At 37.9% G+C, this 23,049-nt stretch overlaps 3 protein-coding genes across 5 annotated transcripts; all 3 read right to left on the bottom strand.

Annotated features, from left to right (window-relative positions):
- Positions 1-1,403: 1,403 nt before the first annotated feature.
- Positions 1,404-8,747, bottom strand: LOC121969648 (uncharacterized metal-dependent hydrolase YabD-like). Of its 2 annotated transcripts, XM_042519853.1 has the most exons (8): positions 8,507-8,747; positions 8,363-8,436; positions 8,204-8,285; positions 6,879-6,929; positions 6,665-6,765; positions 4,950-5,103; positions 4,666-4,851; positions 1,404-1,682 (listed from the first exon to the last, which is right to left on the bottom strand). In XM_042519853.1, the coding sequence occupies exons 1-8, from the start codon at positions 8,627-8,629 to the stop codon at positions 1,563-1,565; spliced, it is 891 nt and encodes a 296-aa protein (XP_042375787.1). In that variant the 5' UTR covers positions 8,630-8,747; the 3' UTR covers positions 1,404-1,562. The 2 variants fall into 2 exon arrangements, with proteins under 2 accessions (XP_042375787.1, XP_042375788.1); XM_042519854.1 differs by lacking the exon at positions 1,404-1,682 and having other exon boundaries at positions 4,688-4,851; positions 4,954-5,103; positions 8,507-8,745.
- A 2,632-nt stretch (positions 8,748-11,379) lies between these two features.
- Positions 11,380-12,197, bottom strand: LOC121969650 (heavy metal-associated isoprenylated plant protein 39-like). Its single transcript, XM_042519857.1, has 3 exons — positions 12,056-12,197; positions 11,907-11,982; positions 11,380-11,818 (listed from the first exon to the last, which is right to left on the bottom strand). Exons 1-3 carry the CDS (start codon positions 12,062-12,064, stop codon positions 11,481-11,483), a joined length of 423 nt encoding a protein of 140 aa, XP_042375791.1. The 5' UTR covers positions 12,065-12,197; the 3' UTR covers positions 11,380-11,480.
- Positions 12,198-12,499: 302 nt separating this feature from the next.
- Positions 12,500-14,346, bottom strand: LOC121969646 (beta-carotene hydroxylase 2, chloroplastic-like). 2 transcript variants are annotated; one of them, XM_042519851.1, is made up of 5 exons: positions 13,635-14,346; positions 13,295-13,561; positions 13,099-13,242; positions 12,954-13,010; positions 12,500-12,845 (listed from the first exon to the last, which is right to left on the bottom strand). In XM_042519851.1, the coding sequence occupies exons 1-5, from the start codon at positions 13,995-13,997 to the stop codon at positions 12,771-12,773; spliced, it is 906 nt and encodes a 301-aa protein (XP_042375785.1). In that variant the 5' UTR covers positions 13,998-14,346; the 3' UTR covers positions 12,500-12,770. The 2 variants fall into 2 exon arrangements, with proteins under 2 accessions (XP_042375785.1, XP_042375786.1); XM_042519852.1 differs by having other exon boundaries at positions 13,099-13,224; positions 13,635-14,340.
- Between the last annotated feature and the right edge of the window lie 8,703 nt (positions 14,347-23,049).

The raw sequence follows: 23,049 nt of genomic DNA, 5'->3' as shown, positions 1-23,049 counted from the left end.
CAGTCCCATCACTTCCTCCTCCTCCCCCCTTGGTTACGATTACGAAGACTCGCAGGCTCTCTTCTCCACGATTTGCCAGCACCATGAAAACAAACAAACAGAATCCAGAGAAAACAGGAGAAAAACACAGGACATTATATTCCCTCAATGCGTCCCTAGAACAAACACCACTGGATGCTTGCTCTGCTTTCGTTGCTTTCAGATTTTGCCCATTCCGGTGGACTGCTCCGAGTTGGGAGGGCAGCCTGCGTACGCACGGGACCAAACTGCGACTGCGACGAGAGAGACGGAGACAATTACATTTTCTACCCTATTGACTATGTGTTCATTTCGTGCCCTTCCGTTTCATCTCGCTCGTTGCGGACGCTGGCCGGGCGTGATCTTTCCTGCTCCTGGACGCTGACGTTTGTCACCTCAATCCATCGATAAGACAAAGAAAATATTTGCTACGTATTAAATATGTGTCCATTCTGTGCCCCTTCATTTCATCTCGATCGTCGTGGGCGATGATGGCGATCTTTTCTGGTCCTCGACGCTGATGTTATTTGTCATCGACATCCCAATTGCAAGAGAATTGGCTAGCTAGCTGGTCTGAACCAATTGAAGTTTCCGAGTACGTTCTTAATTCCTATTGCTGAAATTCAAGCGCGTCACAATTTTTCTGCAGGCATTTATTAGACGATGGTGTGTTTTGCCGGAGTCTTTAATTGAGCGGAATCTTCCTCGATCACTCACAGATGCTGACTCCGGTTCGTATTCACACGAAGCAAATAGTAGATAAGAACAAGTTAGAGGTCACATGATTGATACAGCAAATTGTTAAATTAAAATCTAATATATGTTTTTATTTTTTTTTAAAAAATAATCTAATAAAATATTTTCAATTTAAGTTACAATTTAGCACATAGTATTATGCTCCTACTAAGCAAAATAATAATTCGCGATCGATTGAATTATTGATTTGTGTTAAAATTCAAATCAGTATCTTTAGTGAGTTGGTATACGTCACGTGGACATCACATCAATATTTAATAGGTATTTAATTTTTGATACGAATTGTAAAGGCTATATTAAATTTAAAAATAATAATAAAATAGTGCAGCACTAAATCTATGAAGATGTCTTAATTAAGTTTATCAGATAAATCATTTTAAAATGTAAGAAAGCATACAAAACAAAAATGTCTAAAAATTTAATTATTTATCCTAAAATTTAATCACAGTATAAAATTATTTCAACAACAGGCAATAAAAATAACAAATCTTAGATTAAATAGAACCCCAGAAAAAGGCATTACTTATTTCTATTTCTTTATCCGTTTTCACCATTTCATTACTTTCCAATGAACTTAACTTCGTACGTGCACAAAGCCTAGTTATTAAAGGCAAAAACTCATTTTCGTGGACAAGTAAATAGATTTTATTTAAAAAGAACTGCAGTCAGTTTTACAAAATATTTTTACAAGAGGGAGTCGTTAATATTAAGACCTGCAAATAACCATGAGTAGAAGCGGATGGTTCCAGTACTGGCTTAGCAGCTACCCACTAGAAGTTGAACAAGCTTCATCCATCACAACCAACCTTTGAACCGGGATAGGAGAATAAGCGAGAGGCATTTTGGAAACTTAGCTCAGCTAGTAGTTCCTCAGGCATTTCCAGCAACGTCGCAACATAATTCAAAACCTGAAAGGTACGGTTGTCATTTATTAATATCACATAATTGGAGAGTAGGGTGGGAACTTAGTGTCTGCTCCTCCTAAGTATAAAAAGGCGAAAGATGAAAAAGTGAAAAATTGAGTCGATATGAATAAAAGAAAGTTTTGGTTTTTATTAATATTTACTCTTTTTTTTTCTATAATTTTATTGAAAAGCACACACAATCCAAATTGACCATATTCCTAAATAAAAGTTTAATCTGAACATAAACCAGAAACCCCCAGCTAAAAGAAAAATGAGCTTCTGTAGTCTAACACTTCAAGCGTTTCTTAGAAATGCCTGAGAAATGAAAAAGCAATGCTCCATCTATGCCTTCCTCATTCCTACGATGATGTTCTGTACTCTTGTGAAGAATATATGAAGAGTTTTCTAAAACTCTAAATGAGACCTAAAGTGATTGTTAGCATGAGATGGGACTCTATATACATCTTTATCAAAAGCTCAAATCTCTTATAGGAGGATATTTATATAAAGTTGCAGCTAGAAGCTATACCCTTATAGAAAATCCTTATACAGAATTGAAGTACCAACACACCACCATCGATGGGCACAATGATGTTGCATTTCCTAATATTGTGTATGTTTTAGATGTTGAAATTTAAGGAGGTGTACTCTAAGACTCAATTCATTTTGAACTTTCCAATATAAACTATTGTACTAAATGGAGTATCAAGCTTTAACGCGCACATCATTAATTGGCCACTATATTACATCTAAATAACAAATCTAATTTTACGTCTTTCTTTTCATTTAAGAAACTATGGTATTTTGTGTGGATTATTATAAAAGAGAAACATCCAAAAGCAACTCCCTAGGAGTGTAAACGAGCCAAGCCGCTCGCAAACTATTTGGGTCTTGGCTCGAAAAAATTTCGTTTGATTAAGTTAACAAGCCGAGCTCGAGCCTGATTTCGAGCTCGAAAACATTATCGACCCGAGCTCAAGCTTAACAGTATTTGGCTCGCGAGCTCGTGAACATATTTGTTTAGAGACTCGCGAATGTGCTCATTAAGAGGCTCACGAACATGTTCGTTAAGAGGCTCGTATATATCACAAATAATAAATATAATAATATATTATTAATTATTATAGCTAATTATCTTAAACGAGCTCGAACTAAGCTTGTTTAATTTTTAAACGAGTTTTTTTCGAGCTGAACTCGAGCTATTTAATTTTATTGCGAGCCGAACTCAAGCTTAAGAACTAAAGCTCGAATCGAACTCGAGCCGAGCTCGAGCTTAGGGATAATGAACCAAGCCCGAGCTCAAGCCTCTTACTGTTCAGCTAAGCTCGGCTCGTTTACAACCCTAACCTTAATCTTTTTTATCCCACATCATGAATTTGTATTTCAAACTCTCTCATACATTATCCCTTGTTTCTTTACTCTTTTTAACACAAATGTGGGCACATGGTTTCGTGGCCGAGAGGTCTAGAGGGTTCGATCCTCGAGGTGTTATTATGTTTTCAGCTGTGTACCTGTATTTACCTCCCTCCATATATGTGGGACCGGCTCTAGGAGGCCTACTGATGTGGCAGTTCCACATTTTTTTTTTGTTTCTTTACTTTTTTGAAAAGCTTCCTACCAGTCATGTGGACTTTTGTAAGATGGGCTCATTAATGGGCTTATAGGATTATAATTATTTTGTAAGATGGGCCCATTAATGGGCTTATAGAATTATAATTTTATTTAATTTTCTGGAGAAGGGGGCATGAGAACATGTAGGCAGTTAGGTATCTTGAGCTTAATTTCAAATTAATTATTATTTTTAATTTCAATATGTTTATTTCTGTTATCCTTTATATTAACAAATAAATTTAGTCTAAGTTCACAGCTTATTTATATTTATCCAAATAATATGATCTCTGGTCGAGATTTACTCTCAAAATAAACCAGGCATACTTCTTCTATTATGTAAGCCTAGTTCTCATGATTCATTGTTACCTACTAAACCAACTTGAACCTTATCATATTTGAATTTGACTAGGTTTGGATAGATTCAAGTCAACCACCTATTGGATATGTGTAAAATATCTTTCACAGTTCACTCTCTCGAAAACAATATGCCACTTAGGTTTCTAGAATCTATGACTAGATAACCATTTGTAGTTGGCATAGGCGTTATTCCACTTGTAGGACATGGATCTAGGTAACCCTATGTGAAATGCCAACATCTTGCCTTAAAACAGACTCCTCTTGGGTCAATTTTAATTGTTCTTTTTTTCCTTTATATTTTTGTATGATATTATTTATTGAACTTAGAACAAAATTATTTGTTTTTTCTACTTTTACATCACAGAACTAGCAGCTTGCACCCCATCAATATCCTATGTTAATTTATGATCCTGCAAGGAACTCTTCAATGTTAGGAATTGAAATGACTACGAGAATTTATGCTTCATTGAACTATTAAACCCAGTATTATATGCGAAGAGAATTATGCTTCATTGGTTAATGTTAGGAATTGATATGCTACCTTATGCTTCATTGATAACGTTTACTAAGATAATTCAAATGCCCATATGTTAGGAATATCAAATGCTTAGTAAATTGTCAAGACAATTTTTATGATATTTAAACTCAGTATTATCCAATGCAACTTTACTGAACATTAAGTAAGGGAACCAAGATATATTGCTAGGGTAAAATCATGTTCCTATGAGCCTAGGAAGTCATAGGAGCATGACGGACACTGATATTTGAATGTGCAGAACGAAATGATGAATAGATAAAATATTTTATACATAAATGACGATGAAGGATGAATTAGTATAGTTAGTTACCAAATACCAAAATATTCGTTCTTTTGAATTTTTCTTTTATTTCCCCTTATCGCAACTCCAAGATTAAATTGTAATATTCTTTACAGTGGCACAGTCACGCCAAACTGTTGGGTCATTTGCTAGAACAAACTGCATTTGGTTCACTAACAAGAGCTAAAGAATAAACTTACACTATGAATGTTAGCAGGATGATTTAGTCCTTCCCTTGACAGACTTGCTGGCTGCGGAACAGAACCTCCAGATTGTTCTTCCAACTCTGTTATGGGAACATCAGGGATTGAAAATAAATGATCTGTTTTCAATCTTAGCAATCCATCAGGCGCATCTGTCTCAATCAAAATTCTGTCTTTAGGTACCTACATAACAAGTAATTGGTTTAAAATCAGTGATCACAGAAACTGCTTCTGAAGGAGTTGCCTAGTACTAGCATTAAACATCAAAATGCAATACTAACTGACTGGACAACTTTCTTTGCTTTCTCTGGCTTCATGGATGTGAGGTGCCCAGAAAATGAAAAATATGAGCCCAACTTTGCTAAACAAGGGACCAACTCAGCCGACCCTATATAGGAATGCAGAATAACGCCTGCTTCGAAAGGCCCAGTACAGCTGGTCATTCATATAAAATCAATGTTGAGATGTTACAGCATAGGTAAAGATATCGAAAGATATAAATGCACTAAGAATCTACCTCAGGTTCGCTGTTGCCATTATCAGAAAAACAAGTTCTTAAACAATTTAAAAGCAATGATGATGTACATTTCATTTTCAGTACATTAACAAATACTAATTATAGAGGACTATCACGAAGAATGCAAAGAAAATCTTAGATTACTGAATTTGAAGGCTAGTTTCCACCCAGTATGCAGATCAACTTTCAAAGATATCCAGCTTTGGTGGAAATTCTGCCTGTAGTTCCAAGTCCATCTTAAACCGATAGTTTACACTCAATTATGCCATCATGGCACATAGACTGGACAAAGTAAACAGTATGGATATCCAGTAGTCCCTCAAAGTCTATTACAAGCTTGTCATGCTAGCTCACCTTGTTCTTAACAGGACAGAACGCTATTAAAGCTAAATCTTACAATATTAGAAAATAGCATATATTAATCTTTTCTATTTTCTTATATTAATTATATATTTACCTTTTCTACTTTTTATTTATTAAATTTCATAAAAAGAGGATTATGTCATCTAAACCCTAGACTTAATCTGTTATGTCCTCCATGGCTACTGGGCCTAGTGCCGGGTCATGCCAGTGTCGGTCGGCCGGCATAACGAAATGTTTTGCTTGTTTCAACGGGTCGACACGGTATTTTAATCTCATTTTCCTTAAAATAATCTAAAAGAAGCAAAGAACCTTACAATTACTTTTTTTTTCCCTTTGTGTCATGTATTTAAATCTTGTTCGTTGTCGATCGACATAAGCAAAACTTCTAATTCCACCTTCTAACCAACACATGAAACACCCGAATACAACGAAGCTTTCTTCAGCGTCGAATCGATTTCCTCTAAGAAATCGTATGTGTTTTCCTTCTTAGACATCAAATCAAACATGAGGTAAGCTTCCGAAGTTAAATTGAATACGAAGAGGGCTTCCAACATTGAATCAAACACGAGGTGAAATTTGGTGAAGGTGAGGCAACCTTCCAACATCAAATTAAACAAAAGGCGAACTATTGTTCGTCTCCATATCATCTTCCAGCATCCATTCTAGTCTTCCTCTACATTGTTTTACAATGTTGACACTACACTTGACTCTATGTCGTCTTTGAATGTGATTTCATCTATCTCTATGTTCATCTTCCATCATCAATTATGGTCTTCCTCCGTATTCTCTTCCACGCGTTGATGTACATCATCCCCTGCACCCCCTTGGCACAACACATGTCCAACCTCTTCCCCCCTTCTTCTCTTGTTCCGCTTATATTCTATAGTTTGACACACTACTAGCACTAACACCTGACATGCTTGATTCTTCTCATTTGACCAGAGAGCCAAAACCCTAATTTAAAATGAGATTTCAAACCTTAACTTTCAGTGAGCTTATGCATACATTATTGTTCCAATCAACCAACTTATTGAGTTTATTTTCTTGGAAAGGAACTTCTTGTAAACAAATATTATTTAGAAACTTTTAATTGCCAATAATTAAATTAAGCCTTACGACATGATATCTAGAAGTTCTGCAAAGGCACCAACACAATGGACAGAAACAGGTTTCTCTAACACTTTTGCAAGTTCAAGTTGTTGCTTGAACACATCAACCTAAAAGAAAGACAACGATCAATAGAAACAGGATAAGTAAATGAAGAATGAGAGCCAAATGTCAGTATACAATACAGGTTAATTGATTGAATAGTTTATAAAGTGGGCAATACCTGATCTGAGAAATCAGTCAGTTTACCATGTGCACCTTTATGAAGCCCAATCTGCACAACATAAGTTAGCATCAGTCATGTTTTTCAGGAACTGAAGCCACTCTTACAATGACTGGCTGCAGTATACAAACGTAAGACTGAGGTCCATATAATCTTGGGCCCACAGTCAAGTTTTTAGTCAGGCTCCTGTTGATCAAGATTATTAGATTCCCTAGAAGCCAGTGAAATCTAGTGGTTAAGAATCATATATAAGGTTTAACTTTTATATCTTAAATGATTGATATGGATTTTGGGCTTATGTTACATGTTTTATTAAAGGCCATTTAATCATATAATTCATCATAATCGTTATCAATCATTGTGATCATCATCAAGCAATATTTCTACCTATTATTTGAGGCTGGCTTACATTTTTATTATCCATTGAATTATTGTACAAAACTATGCACTAATTATTAACATAGCATACACATTGTCTTAATAAAATGCTCAAGTCAATTGAAAATATTAAGTAAATGCAGTAAATTAATGTGTAACAAATTAATGTCATATTTTAAGTTGTATGCAACATAGCCACATTGCTTGTAATGTAATATAATAGATTATTCTCATTTTTAAGGCTATGCTTACCCTCATGGAAGGGAGAGGAGAGGAAAGGGAAATCTAATCCTCCTCTTTGTTTACTTGGATAAAGAGGGAAAAAAACAGAAAAGGAAAAGAGGGTATATGATGAGACTGTCCTCATCCTCCTCCTGCACCGCCTTCCCTCGTCTATGTCCTTCATCCAGGCCCACAACCCTTTGTTGACCTCAACCACCCTCGTTTGAGCTACCCCATCAGCACCATTGTATCTTTCGCCTGAAGTGACAACCTCACACTTGTTGACCTCGTCTGATCCCACAACCCATGCCTATCAACCCTGGTTGACCTCGACCACAACCACCCTTCTAAGTTACCTTTAAGCACCATTGCACCTTCACACCAGGACCATGGAGGGAAACAATGATTTCACATCAATTCTGCCTGAGGGAGCACATTTACACACCCAATTTTTGGCCAATGCGAAAACCTCGAAAATGCTCTACAGAATCCCAGAACTTTACTGTGCGCACTCCAATACTCTACTTTCCTCTCCCTCCTACGAGGATAAACATAGCCTAAAGCAAGAATAGATCTCTAGTATGATTGAAAAAATTATAAAATTCACTTCGAAGATCAATACAATTCGTCCAGAAAGATGTACTTATCAAAAACCAAAAGAACAATTTAGAAGAATGAAGTAGTTTTGTTTTTGAGCGACCAATAAGAGAGAGTTTTCTTCTAACCTCTCCGACGGCAGCAGCCGGTGTATCAACCAGGAATTCCTTCAGCGAATTAAACCAATTTGGAGATCTCTCCACAATGAACCTGATTGACAGTAGAGGAAACCATCCGTTAACAAGTCGTTTAAGAAGAACAGAAAGAAGTAAACAATAGTTTCGCACCAAGGATGAAGACCAAAGCATGGAACTATGCTAGGGTAGTCGTCCCCCATCTGCTTGACAATATGCCAGTCCTCCTAAAAGGGAGGGGGAAAGGATAAGTACGGATCGGGCTCATATCAATATGATCGACGCTCGTTTACCAACCTCCGAGACTCCATTGACGACAAAGCGTTGGACGCCGGAGTCGAGGGCTACGCGGATCAGCTGCGGTGCGACAGCGGCGATCCTCCGGTCTTGGAGGTGGCAGTGAGCGTCGAAAAGCCTCATCGCCCGAGTCTAGCCTTCCACACTGACGACACCCCCACGTTGACTCCACTCGCGCGGCCTGCGGAATTCGCATCGGGAATTTTACTCAGCCAATTCTTTTAATTAGCCTCCCAGAATTTTCCACACTGATCTAAAATTAAAGGGTGATGATAAAATATTCTCTTTTTATTTTGATTGGGGAGACGAATATCAAATTCTTCATCATCATTTTATCTCTTATGAAATTGTTCATCGTATTTCTTGTCCTCACACTCTAGAACAAAATAATTCTGTTGAAAGAAAACATAGACATATAGTTGAAACTGTCTTAGCTCTTCTTCATCATGCATCGGTTCCACGTAAATTTTAGGATGAAACGGTTAGCATTGTAGTATATCTCATAAATCAACTTCCTATTTCATTGCTCAATCATAAGTGTCCTTTTGAAAAACTTTATAATCAAACCCCTGATTATACTTTCCTTCGAATTTTTAGTTGCGTATATTATCCATGGTTACGCCCCTATTCTAAACACAAACTTGACTCTTATTGACTACAATATATTTTTCTTGGTTATAGCAATTTACATCATGGTTATCGTTGCTTGTATATACCAACAGGACGAATTTATATTTTACGACATGTTACTTTTGATGAGTCTCTATTCCCTTTTTCGGTAGATTCTTCTATCTCTCCTCCAGATATAAGTGACACCTTCTTAATGCCACCTAATATTATCAGAAGTGATGACATCCTAGGTCCTGCTCCGGAATTCTCTAATAACTCCCCTATACCATCAGAATAACCTCAAGTTGCTGCTCCAATCTTGGATGCCTCGTCGGTCGAAGAAAATATGCTCTCTAGTTCTGGATCCTCGGATAATGTAAGTATGTCATCTACATCACCATGTCAGCCTACTTCCTTGTCGCCATCAACAAGTGATTCAAATGATAATACTCCTCGTATCATGCTTCCCGTTAGTAACATTTATGAACGTTGCCCACCAAATGCAACTCGATATCCCCTTTCACGAGCTCTAGTGGTCTCTTCAAAATCTATTGAACTAACTTGTTTTACACAAACAAACAAGGATCTAAACTGACGTAGTGCAATGGCTACTGAATTTGATGCACTTCTTCGAAATGGAACATGGAGTCTAGTTCCGCGCACTCCCTCAATGAATGTTGTGTACTCTAAATGGGTATTCCGTCTTAAGCATCGAGCTGATGGTTCTCTTGAATGGTACAAAGCTTGACTTGTAGCTAAAGGATTTAGTCAACAACCAGGTATTAACTTTAATGACACTTTTAGCCCAGTCATCAAAATTACATTTGTCAAACTATTATTATCAATAGCTGTTAGTACTAATTGCCCTGTACGATAATTGGATATTTCAAATGTGTTTTTCCATGGTCATCTTGAGGAAATTATATTTATGGAGCAATCACTTGGGTTCATTCATCCACAATTTCCATCTCATATTTGCTAACTTAAGAAATCCTTATATGGTCTTCGACAAACTCCTCGTGCATGGTTTCATCGACTATCTAATTGGTTACAAGCTCAAGGATTTTCTGGATCAAAGACTGACTCGTCTCTATTTCACAAATATAATGATGGATCCATGATATTTTTTTCTTATTTATGTTGACGACATTCTGATTACCGATGATCACAAGGGTATCACAACTTTATTAAATTTTCTCAATCAAGAATTTCCTACTCAAGATTTTGGTATTGCTCATTTTTTTCTTGGTATTGAGCTTATTCCATATGAGGATGACTATCTTCCCTCTCAGAGCAAATATATTACTAAACTTATTCAAAGAGTCAAAATGAATGAAGCACGTCTGGTCTCTACACCAATTGCTATAAACAACTCTCCAACTTCATCCTCTCCTGCTCTGTCTGATCCGTAAATTTATCGAAGTATTGTTGGAGTCTTACAATATGTCACTATCACACGCCCTGATATTACTTTTGCAGTAAATCGTGCTTGTCAATTCATGCATGCTCCAACTGAACAAAATTGGGATAATGTAAAAAGAATACTTCACTATCTCATAGGTACTATTCTACGTGGTTTTCTTTTATATCGTCAATTGTCTCGAGATTTTACATGCATATAGTGATACAGATTGGACAAGTTCTCCTGAAGATAGACGCTCTACTAGTGGATATTTAATATTTCTTGAACGAAATCTTATCTCATGGAATTCGAAAAAGCAACCTATAGTATCTCGTTCAAGCACTGAGGCAGAATATAAAGGTATAGCAAATATAACGTCAGAAATTATTTGGCTTCAATCACTTCTCTCTGAACTTCATCTTGCATCAAATATTGCACCAAAAATTTGGTACGACAATATTGGAGCAACATATCTCACAGCAAATCCAATCTTTCATGCTCGTACAAAATATGTGGAAATTGATTTTCATTTTGTCCGTGAACGTGTAACAACTCAACAGTTATCCGTCTCTTATATTTTTGTTGAAGATCAAATCGCTGATATCTTTGCTAAGTCATTATCCGGAGAACGTTTCAACAAGTTAGTAAGCAAACTCAACATCAAAAAGCTCCCATTAAATTTGTCAGAAGATAAAAGAGATAAAAGAGAAGTACAAGAATTGATCGAATCAAATCACCAAATCAAATCAAATTAATATTTAGATTATTCTAATAATTCTATTATAATTATTAGAATAAGTCTCAAAATTATTTTTAGAATTATTTTATTATTTATTAATTGATCAATTGACCAAGTACATATTTAACATATATCAATGAACAATATATTTTATTACTTTCATATAATTTTTTACTCTCTTCCTATTCTTATTCTTACAATATCCTGTATAATAAACGTATCGATCAGAGGATGGTGCAAGCATTTGGATCCTCCTCGACCCACTGCACATAGTAATGGTTGTTCATATGAGTATTATAGCCTCTATATGCGTTGACAAGCTCAGCTAACAGTTGCTCGTGGGGATCGGGTTTCTTCTCTTCCTTTTTGGGCTCCTCTTTCTTCTTCACTTCCTTCTTCCCTTCCTCTTTCTTCGGCTCTGCCTTCTTCTCCTCTGCAGGCCCAACGGAGACTATGATGGCCTTCCATGACCTTCTCAACTTCTTCACGACGTCGATAGGGTCGACCGATCCGACTACGGTCAGTTTTTGCTCTTTCATGTCCAGTCCAACGGAATCGATCCCTGTTAGATAATGGCTTTTAATTTGTATTGTTCTCGTCTGAATTAGGAATCATTAGCTTAGAGCAAAACAAGGATGCTGTATGTGTACCACGAAGAGTAGAGACGGCCTTCAAGACCTTCTGTTTTTCCTTGTCATCGTGTAGATCCAGTTTCACCGCTATTTTCTGCACACAAAGCTTAATTAAATATGATGAACCAGCGAGAAAATCAAGATAAACAAAATGATCGATATCTCACCTTGCTCATCTTCTCTTGCAGGAGCAACAGATCGAGCCAGCAGGACAAGTAGAATGACAGAGGGATCTGAGGATGGAAAATGAAATGTCTGTAGAATCGAAGGGGTTAATTTAATTGAAAGGACAATGAGGAGAGATGGCCGTAGTTAGATTTTTTGACTGATTCAATTGAAAGAAAAAAAAACATTGAGTGACAAAAGAGATGGCAAACTCATTTTCCTTTCTTTTGTTTGCCTTCTAGATATATTCGGGTTGAATTATATGTATTTCATGATGTAGTTTTATCACTATCAAACGATTCAAACGAGCAGGTTGTTTAATTTTGACAATGAGAATGATTTTTTTCCCCTTTGAGTGGCTTTGACTAGTCGATATGTACTTAGGAATCCACAAGGACAAAATGAAAACGCTTTGACAATCCGTGGCAAATGGCAATGCTACAGTATAAACTAAAAAAGGTTTTCTAATTTAGTAATTTCCTCCGGCCATATTGTAGTCATAATTTTATGACAAATTTAGCATCTGTTGTCATAGTGTATAGTCATAAGCCACCTACAGAGGATATAGGAGGAACTTTATGCTAGCAATGACAAGGCGTAGGGATAAGATCAATTGTGGGACGTCATAATTGTATCACTGCGAAACACAGCAATACGACCAATACACAAGGGTTGATTCTTGATCTCCACCGAGCGACATTACAAACAACTTCAGTTTTAGAAGCCGGAGAGTTTATTCCTCCTGCTGATCACCTCTTCCAGCTCCTCCAATCCACCCACCTCTTCCAGCTCCTGCAGTTAGATCTTGTTAGAGATGTGCCAAGAGCAGTAATAGTGCATTGTCCTCCATCGATCTTAATTCTTTCTCGCGGTGCATGCAGGGGACGTGGACTCACTCACCTTCGGGCCCAGGAACAGGCCGTAGGGCACCCCTCCAAACTTGTGCGTGTGGTGGATCTGTCACAGTCCCCGAGCAGTATGTTAAAATTAAGCTGCAATATCGAATTAATGGCGATCGACGGAGTGAATGGTACCGGCGAAGTACCTGGTGGGCGGCGGCGACGCGGCGGAAGTAGGGCACGTTGGCGATTGGGCCCACTGGAAACCGGCGGTGTACCAGCCCGTCGTGGACGAACATGTAGGCGATTCCGAACAGCGTGAACCCCAGGCCCTGCACGGATTGATGATTCTGATTGGGGGAGGTTAATTTAGTAAATTTGGTGGTCGGTTTAGTTTCTTACGGCGCCGAAGCAGAGGCCGGGGAAAAGGCCGCGGTGGAGTAAGCCGTAGGCCATGAGGGAGATGGCGGGGACGGCGTTGATGACGGCGAAGACGTCGTTGAGCTCGAAGGGGCCGTCGCGAGGGCGGTGGTGCGACTCGTGCATGGGCCACAGCGAGGCGTGCCACAGCGCCCGGTGCGCCCACCGCGCCCACAACTCCATTCCCACCGCTGCGCCCACGGAAAGAGCGAACGTCCCCAACATCTCCGTCGCCGGAACCTCTCCTCCCTGCAAAATCAATCCACTGGTATTGATAGAATTCATTAAAAATGGAATCCAAGTTGGGGACACAATAGTCGACCTCCATTTGCCAGGTGAAGCGGTAGTAGACGGACGCGACCGCCATGGAAGTGATGCCGAGACTCGACATCACCGCCGCGATCAGGTACGTCCGCCGCTCGGCCTCTTTCCGCGCCTTCCTCTCCGCCGACGACGAGATACGCAGCTCCTCTGTTTCTTTTGACTCACTTTCCCCGCCGTTGGCCTGATCATCAGCCACCGCCTTGGGCGCAAAGAAGATCGAGCTGTGTCGCCGACGCAGGCACGGGTGGCGCGTAAAATCTCTGCCGCAGGAAACGCGAGCCGGGAGCGGCCGGAAGCGGAGGTAGCCGTAGCCGGGGGCTCCGGGAGGCAAGTGGCAGGGAATTGTAGTGGTGACCGCCATGTTGCCCCTCAGTCGGGCCTCTCACTCCGATTCTTTCAAATTTTGGTCGGTTCCGTCGTCGTCAAGCGAGAAATGAAGCCAGGAGAAGATGCATCAACGGCATGGAGATCAAATTGCCACCCTAACCTTTAAATACAGAGATGCCTATGCTTTACATTCTTCAGTATATCACAGCTGCTGTTAAGCTGATAAAACTTACGTAAAGCATATATCTTTATATAAGTTAGTTTAATTTGAATTATACAATATCATGATAATGCATGCATGTAAAATTAAGGCATGATTAAAGAGAAAGATGACACTATGTTGGTTTGGCTCCGGACGCAATTCGATTTAAGCAACATTTCATTTCATGAGGGATTGGCCATGAGCCCACTGATTCTGATTTGGGTTTTTCGTATCAAAAGGCAAAGTCGCACTCGATTTCAGATTTTGTAAATTTATTGGGGTCTGTGATTAGATTAAACCTAGAGGATTTAATTATTATACCATTGGCCAGGGTAAAAAAAAACTCCAAAACTTTTTTAGATAAAGTTAGTCAGATTCAATGCACCAATTACCATCCACCATCCCACTTAGAATTGAATCCACCACTTTCTGACGCTTACCGGCACGTTGGGTTCAGTGAAGAGGATGAAAAACAAGTGGAGGTTGGCAACACGTGTACGTTAATTCGATCATCTTCGGAGCGATTTGTGGATTCTTCAGGTTGGAGAATCCCACACGTTGACGACTGTCTATTAATTCTCGTCTCCTCTTTCTGATAATGATCGACGGCCCCACGATGGAATATTTGAAGTAAGGAGACATGTGAATTGTTCGATCGTGCCGTTCTAGCTCCACTTGCTAATACGACGAAAATTCCCATGGAGCTTGGTCTTCAACTCATGCAACGTCAATCATGGCTGCGGTAGGTTTGTGATAATTTGACCAAAGAGTACTGGAAGACCCAACCAGGCGTGAGAATTCCCTTGGAGAAATAAAGGAAAGAAGAGAGGATAAATAATGAATGTTCTTTGTACAATAGAGTTACGCATGAATCTGATCTTAATAAATAGTTTGCTGATAGAAGAGATTTAATTTATTCCAAATCTTATTGGCTTGGAGTTTTTAAATGACAATTAGTACTGTAAATACTATCTTAAGTGATCTGAGCGTCATGCTTGGTTACTGTGCTGATCTCATTTTTTGTTGGGTTGTATCAAACACAACCATCCCAATTCATCAACTTTGCTAGTACTATACTCCATCTTTAAAATAGAATAACTTAATACACCATGATCGATTATTTGATAGACAAATTCTATTTTATTTATGGCAGCAAGATTAAACACTCTCATTTTTTGTATAGTGTTTTTTTTTTAGTTCACTGGCTGGTATGTAAAAATAGGTAAGTAAAGGTTTGGTTAATGTTTTTCAGGTCCAACCAGCCAATCTACTCCTAAAGAAGACTCCATTATATGTACAAAGAAATAGTCTACTGAGAAAAAGATGAATGACAACTCTAACCTGCAAAAAGAAGTTAAATGTCATGAACTCCACAGGCCGAAGGCCATAGTAAGCAGCACCAACACCAATGCCTGCAAAATCAGCCGGTCTGCAAGCACAGATAAATGCATGCGATAATCGGATGATACGGGGTATAATGGACAGATCTTAGGGATGATGCAGCAGTTAATCTTAAAGTTAAGATAATAGGACAGTCAAATTAAGGAAAAATGAAGCTAAATATAAATGAAAACATAGAAAAGATGAAGTTAAATAGAAATGAAAGAGTCTAAGTGTTGATTGAGTATTTCTTATTATTATTAGCTTCTGAGAGCAGGGCTATTTATATAGTCCTATTAAGGGTGTCTGGAAGCGTTCTAGACGTCTGGAATAGGATAGAAATCTATTCCCGACGCAATGGTCAAAGGTCACGTCGATCTGAATAAAAATCGAGTTCCGAGCGCTCGGAAGGATTCCGAGTGCCTCGAACTGGTCCGAGTACCCCGACTTGTTCTGGGCGCATCGGTCCGGGTCTTCCGCTCCGGCTCCGCTCGCTTGAGTGATTTTGGCCATCCGGAATAGGACTCACCCGAACCCAACTTCAGACCTTCTCAAGCAAGTTTCCGCTCCGGCTTATCGTCCTTCGGAAATGCCGCGCGCCTCCTTCTCATCCGCCTGTGTACTCTTCCGCAACACCTCGTCTCTCAAACGCACCGAGTCTGCCAGCTCTCTCTTGTGTCGTCCTTCTCGTTAGCTGTGTCTTTCGCTCAACTTCCTGTGCTCCTAAGTTTCTGCACACTTAGACATAGGGTTAAACACACAGAACATAACTTAACTTATTTGATCACATCAAAACTACCTTGGGGTACCAATAATAACAACCCATATAGGTTGCAATGGTCCAACCCCTAAAGTTTGAAAAACTGATCTTAGCATTACATTTATGGAAGCTCCCAAATCTAACATAGTATCCTTAAAAAGATTGCTCATAATCTCACAAAGTACAGTGAACACTCCAGGATCTTCATACTTCTGAGGAACTAGTTGAATAAGTGTTGATACATTCTTGCTCATGCTAATCAACTCATTCCCCTTCAACTTCTTTTTATGCACACAAAGATCCTTGAGAAATTTTACATACTTGGAAATTTGCTTAATCATTGTCAATAAAGGAACATTGACTTCCACTTTGTTAAGTAGATTCACAAGCTCTTGATACTCTTTAGCCTTTTCCTCCTCTATATTTTTTCTTGATTGTACTTTACGTTGAGGAAAGGGTAAGGGAATACTGGGCTCGACTCCTTCATGATCTGAATGCTGCTGTGTTAGACTTCTAGAATTTCTAGAATTTGGAATTTTTGTCGGAATTGGAACCGATTCAGTTGGAATGTAGCTGCTGGAATTTTCTGGATTCATGCAACTCTTCACTTGTTCTTGAACTAAAATCATTGGATCAATATGAATTGGATTAAAACTTGAATTTAGAGAAAATTGGATTGCTGGAAACTCTAGAATAGTGTCCTTTGAAGCTGGAATTTGATGGCTATTGGAATTTGAAAATTGAGATGCTGGAAATTTCCCATCAAAACCTACTTTTCTTGAATTCACATATGAAATTTTCCTTCCACTTCTTAGAGTTAATGCACTAACATTCCCTTTAGGATTAGGAGTTGTTTGTGAAGGCAATCCTAAAGGAGTTGTTTGTGAAGGCAATTGACTTGATTCTTAACCTTGCATTTGGTTTCTACTAGAAGTTAATTGTCCAATCTGCCTTTCTATGTTCTATAAAGCAGAATCAGTTCTTTGCTTATTTTGTTGCTACTGTAACATTTGCTGCATCAACTTCTCCAACCTACCTTGCTATGCATCTGAACTAGAGGTTGTATTGGAACTTCCTTGAGTCAAACTTAGTCTTAAGGGTGTTGGAAGTGCATGCTGGTTTTGTAAATTCGGGAAATTCTGAGATTGGTGATGTTATGGCTGGTTTTGCTGAAAATTCTGTTGATAAGGCTGAAATGATTGCTGAAATTGATTCATAGGTTGATAATGATGCCAAAAAGGTTGTGATTGTTGTTGGAATCCTTGTTGAGGTGACTGGAAACTCTGATTTTGCTAGAAATTCTGATTTGAAGATGATTATTGATAAAATGAGTTGTCATACTTTAAATTTAGATGATCTCTCCAACCTTGGTTGAATGTAGAAGAAGAAGGGTCATATTTTTGTTGGAATTGAGCTCTTGAAAATGCTGCCAATGATCCATCTTGATAAAGATTTGGACATAATTCTGAAATGTGATCTTGACTTAATCCCCGGCAACGACACCAAAATTTGATGTCAATCCTATTGCATGTCACATTGCACTTCAAATTACTAATTGTTAAAAACCCTTCTTAATTCAAGAGGAGATATGTAATATAGGTCCCAAGTCATATTTTTCCAAGGCTAGCCAATAAATGTGTGCTTGACTTAGATCTAAATTCTTTTTGGGATTTCTATTTAGAAATGAGTGTTTGTTTTTAAGTTTTCTATCTAAATAAATGTTGAAATGTAATTGAGAAAAGTAAATGCCCTTAACCGAATCTAACCAAAAATAGAAATCATGTCCTAGCTGTAAACTAAACTGTGTCCATAAGAAAATTTATTCGTTAGCACATTGAAGAAGAACTAGACTTGAAAAACAACTAATCTAAACATCAACTCTTCAAGAAGAAGATGAAATTAAACCCCTACAATCAAACTGAAAACAAACTAAACAAAATTTGCTTTGACAAATTGTCATACTAAATTGAAAAAAACTAAATAACTAAACTAGATCAAGATGTCTGATACAAAATTAAAACGTGTGGCAATTGAATTGCAGGAACTAAATACAAAGATCAAGAGTTTATGATTTAGTAAAGTAATGGATAAAAAGCTTCAATCAATTTGCTGAAATTCAAAACTGAAATGTAATTGTAGATGCAAGTAATCAGATCATCAAATCTGAGCAAATAAATGGAGAAATAAAAGATAAAGAAAATGTTCCTCAACTCAAATCATGATCGAGCTCCTTCTTCCTGTTGTTAAATATAAATGCTCCTAGAGAACACCCTTCAAGTAATTAACAAGAAAATCCAAGCTCCCTGTTAGTACAGACTATGCCTATAGCTCCTGGAGAACACCCTTCAAGCTAGCGATCATCCGACAATCTCAACGCTCAAAGATTCAGAGGATCAAATTCTAGAATCGTGAGCTCTAATCGATTGATCGGATCGATTCAGGACTCGCGGATGTGTTGCAATATGAAATGAGTATATAAGCTTCTAGAAAACTCTGTCAAAACCCTCTAAATGTTGATAGAAGTCACAGATCAGGAAAACACCCTCAATCTATGATGCAGCACATGAACACAGATGGTAACATCACGATGTGGGAAACTCCTCGCCGTCGCCCTTTTATCCCTTTGGATGTTGATCACTGGTAGCTCAAGTTCACCGTCGATGAAGAGAACTAAATCTGGGATCTAGATGGAAAAGGGACTCTGCCTCGTGCTTCCGAGAAGACGCTGACACGATGAATAGTAGTGAAGCTACTGTTCATTATGCCGAAGTTGGCTTTTAAATCTCTATTTGAACCCGGTTCAATAGTGACTCTTTAGTTGGGTTTTAACAGTGGCTAGGTCTGAATTCAACTTCCAGGCTGGCTGAACTTGAGTGAACCCGAGTGTGACAATGTGTCCAACTCTTTACCTTCAAAACCAAATTAAAACACATTAAGCACAAATCATGAATTAATAGTAATGAATTAGATTATCTCAAAATATTCCTTGCTTAGCAAAAACCAACTCTCCAATCAATTTCCTAACCAAAATAATCTCCATAACCAAATCATTCCAACAAAAATAGAACGTCACATGCCCAACTCTTTACCTATAAAACCAAATTAAAACACACTAAGCACAAATCATGAATTAATAGTAATGAATTAGATTAGCTCAAATATTCCTTGCTTAGCGAAAACCAACTCTCCAATAAACTTTCTAAACAAAATAATCTCTATAACTAAACCATTCTAACAAAAATAGAATGTCACATGAACACACTATCACCGACCCACCTCACAATCGACCGACCATAAGTCTGGTCAGCATAAGGATCAATGTAACGCCTCAAATTTCCTCAATTAGAGTCCTAAAAGTAATTTAAAAATATTTAAAAATGCTATAGAAATATTCTAGGGATTTTTAGAAATTTTTAGAGTATTTTTATGTAATTTTTGGAGGTCGTTTGGTATTTTTACAAAACGAAGGAAGTTTCGACAAAAAAATGTCCAAGCCGAGAATTGAACCCATGACCTTTGACTCGGTCAAAACTCGACTGACCAGGTGTGCAAACGGATTTTTCTGTTTAGAAAAGGTAGCAAATTTATTTAAGATAGTTAACATAATATTGGATTATAAAAGGGATAAGTTGATCTTGGATTTGTTTGTTTAGAAAAGGTAGCGAATTTATTTAAGAAAGTTAACAGAATATTATAAAAGGGATAAGTTGATGTTGGATTTGTTTGTTGAGAAAAAGTAGCGAATTTATTTAAGATAATTAACAGAATATTAGATTATAAAAGGGATAAGTTGATGTTGGATTTGTTTGTTTAGAAAAGATAGCGAATTTATTTAAGGAGTTAACAGAAATATTAAGTTATAAAAAGGAATAAGTTGATGCTCTGTTTTCCCGTGACTTAAACCATTCTCTCCTTCTCTTCTGCATACGATGGCGGAGCTCGGGCAGAAAACGAAAGGGAGTTAGGGCATCATCTCCGATGGCCGGCCAAGGTCCTAGAAGCCCTTTTTGTTTGGTTGTGAGTCCAAGAAGCAAGGTAAGTGCTTCTCACCTGCAGTAGGAGTAGTTTCGGACCTTTGTTCTTCTTGAATTCGAAGCATGAGAAGCGCTTATAGTGCAGATTTTTAATTAAGCCTATAGTGCAGATTTTTAATTAGGCTTATAGTGTAAATTTTAATTAAGCATATAGTGCAGATTTTAATTAAGCTTATAGTGCAGATTTTTAATTAAGCCTATAGTGCAGATTTTAATTAAGCTTATAGTGCAAATTTTTATGTAGGCTTATAGTGCAGATTTTAATTAAGCTTGTAGTGCAGATTTCTTAGAGCTTAAAATGCAGATTTCTTTAGAACTTGTAGTGCAGATTTTTGGTGGAACTTATAGTGCAGTTTTTAAAGAAAAAGATTATAGTGCAGAATTTATGTTTGCATAGTATGCAGAAATAGTGTAGCATAGAATGCAGAATCTTGATTAGTATAGTATACAGAATTTTAATTAGCATAGTATGCAGATTTTTGTTTATGCATTTCAAAGTTAGAAACATTTCAGTTTTTAAAGAAGCATTCTTTTATTAGAAGTATTAAAAAGTGTAAGAAAGATAAAGAAAAGAAAGAGAAAGGCCAAGGCCTTAAGTTGATCCCAAAGTCAAGACTTTAGGGATTTTGGCACACAAGGTGCTTAAAGAAAATGCCGATGCATTATATATTAGAAGTAATAAAAGATAACAAGTATTTTACTTTATTTAAGAGGCAAGTACCCGACTTCCGTTCCGAGGTCTTGGCCCTGGTAGACCGAGGTCTGCTCTTTTAGGATTGGTGGCTCGCTACCCCAACCTATTAGGGAACGCGCATAAGATGGTACTACGCCTGGGCCCAAGAAGAAAGTTGATTATTATTTTGAAGTATTAAAGTATAAGTTTTTAAACAAGTGAAATAAGATTCAGAAAGTGTTTAAAATTCAGCAAGATTATGCTAGCATGATTGTATAGATTTGTTTTACACGTTTAACATTTCAGTATGTTTCTTTTGCTTGTAGATGAGCATGAGTAGTTTTCCTTTTGAGCATTCAGCTTTTAGATTTCAGTATATTCACATGCATATTCGAGTTTTGTGAGTTAGATAGCGCTTACTAAGCAATTTACTTATAGATGCATTTTCCTCTTACTGCGGATAAAGGAAATGAAAAGTTATAGCAAAGGAAGGCGACAAGGAGGTGCGGATGGATGTGTGATGCCCGGACTATAGAAGCCTTGGGACCTAGCATAAGAATTTATTAAGATTACCATTTATTAAGAATGTATTAGATGAGTCATTTAGTCTTCCGCTGCTAGTTAATTGTATGTTTTGAGTTTTTTTAGAGTTTATGTATTGATCTTTACATGTGAACAACTCTAATTAAGTAAAGTTAGTAGTCCAGTAGCGCTCCGCCCTCACAGTCCAGTAGCGAGGAGGGTGGGGTGTTACAATCAATCTCCCTGATTCTTATAAATCCTTCTATATACACTCGGTTGACCCTATTACCGACCAACCCTACGGGTTTTCACGAGACCATATGCCTGTGTATCTAGTTAATGTTTAACTAAAATGGATCACTTAACCTCATCACTATAATTTTGATATTTTTTGCTCAAATTTATGTTGATGCACTGATATAAACATTTGAAGTTCAAGCAATAGGCCTATGCATCTCATGTCCTTCTAAGTTTTTGAATACCCAATCAAGGTAGACCTAATGTATTTATGAGATACTTTGTAACGCCCGAAAATTCTCAAAACTATTTTAGAAATATTATATGATTTTTCTGGGATTTTTAGATATTTTTCCGGAATTTTCCGAGTAGCGGAAGCAGCAAAAATAATTAGAACCGCAAAATAGCTTAGGCGGGAATCGAACCCGGAACCCCTCGAATCCGATAACTTTTAGTTAGCCTTAGTAACCGGTGAACCCAGCAGGGCCGTGCTGAAAGAAAGAAGAATCAATTATATTTATATTAGAGTTGGGTTCAATTATCCACTTAATATAAATAGAAGAGTTAGGTTGGGTTTTGTTTATTTTAGAATTTGGTTCGGCAAACTCCTCCCCTCCAAACCCTCACACCGAACACCCTTCTTCTCTCCTTCTCTCGGCGCCAACCACAAGGAAGACCTAGGGTTCTCTCCCTAGGGCCCCAAGGACATCTTCCGGCGATAACTCCGGCACGAGGACACTCTCCTTCGCGAGGGGAACGCTTAGACGCGAGAAGATCGTCGAGAAGTCATCTCCACCGGAATTCTAGCGAATAGAATTATAAGGAAATTAGCGTACGAGGTAAGAAACCCCTCACCTGCAGTATAAGTAGCTCCGTTTGAGTTTTCTACGCATTAGTTTAGCTATATGCAGATTTTTATCGACGCATAGCGTGAAATTGACCCTCCTCTCAGGTTTAGGGATTTAGTGAGCACTTCTAGATGGGCCGGACACGTAATCCCTCTTCAGTGGGGGTTTCTAGACATTGTCGGGTGCCTAGAAGTGGTCTCCCTAATAGAGAGGAGAGTTGGGGCACACCAAGTGTTCGATAAAATAGCTAGTTAAGTAAAAATGCAAACTAGGTATTTTAACAGCTCAGTTGAATGCATTAGAAGCATCTAAATCAGTAAATCAGTTTATTCTAGCTTATATGGGACTACGGTCCAATGGGTGGGCTCCCATAGTCGCCTCTGGGTTCAGACAACCTAGCTCTAGGTCCAGATAACCTAGAAACAGCAAT

The sequence above is a fragment of the Zingiber officinale genome, chromosome 4A, assembly GCF_018446385.1.
Source record: "Zingiber officinale cultivar Zhangliang chromosome 4A, Zo_v1.1, whole genome shotgun sequence".
Taxonomy (NCBI): domain Eukaryota; kingdom Viridiplantae; phylum Streptophyta; class Magnoliopsida; order Zingiberales; family Zingiberaceae; genus Zingiber; species Zingiber officinale.
The sequence above is the reverse complement of the archived record's forward strand: the minus strand, read 5'-3'. Positions and strand labels throughout refer to the sequence as shown.

Coding starts and splice junctions, on each gene's coding strand:
- LOC121969648 (XM_042519853.1), bottom strand. CDS start 8,629: ATGAGGCTTTTCGACGCTCACTGCCACCTCCAAGACCGGAGGATCGCC. Junction 8,437..8,506: donor TCGTCAATGGAGTCTCGGAG/GTTGGTAAACGA, acceptor CCTCCCTTTTAG/GAGGACTGGCATATTGTCAA. Junction 6,766..6,878: donor TGACTGATTTCTCAGATCAG/GTATTGCCCACT, acceptor TCTTTCTTTTAG/GTTGATGTGTTCAAGCAACA.
- LOC121969646 (XM_042519851.1), bottom strand. CDS start 13,997: ATGGCGGTCACCACTACAATTCCCTGCCACTTGCCTCCCGGAGCCCCC. Junction 13,243..13,294: donor CCGGCCTCTGCTTCGGCGCC/GTAAGAAACTAA, acceptor TCCCCCAATCAG/AATCATCAATCCGTGCAGGG. Junction 12,846..12,953: donor GCCTGTTCCTGGGCCCGAAG/GTGAGTGAGTCC, acceptor ATCTAACTGCAG/GAGCTGGAAGAGGTGGGTGG.
- LOC121969650 (XM_042519857.1), bottom strand. Junction 11,819..11,906: donor GGCCGTCTCTACTCTTCGTG/GTACACATACAG, acceptor ATTATCTAACAG/GGATCGATTCCGTTGGACTG.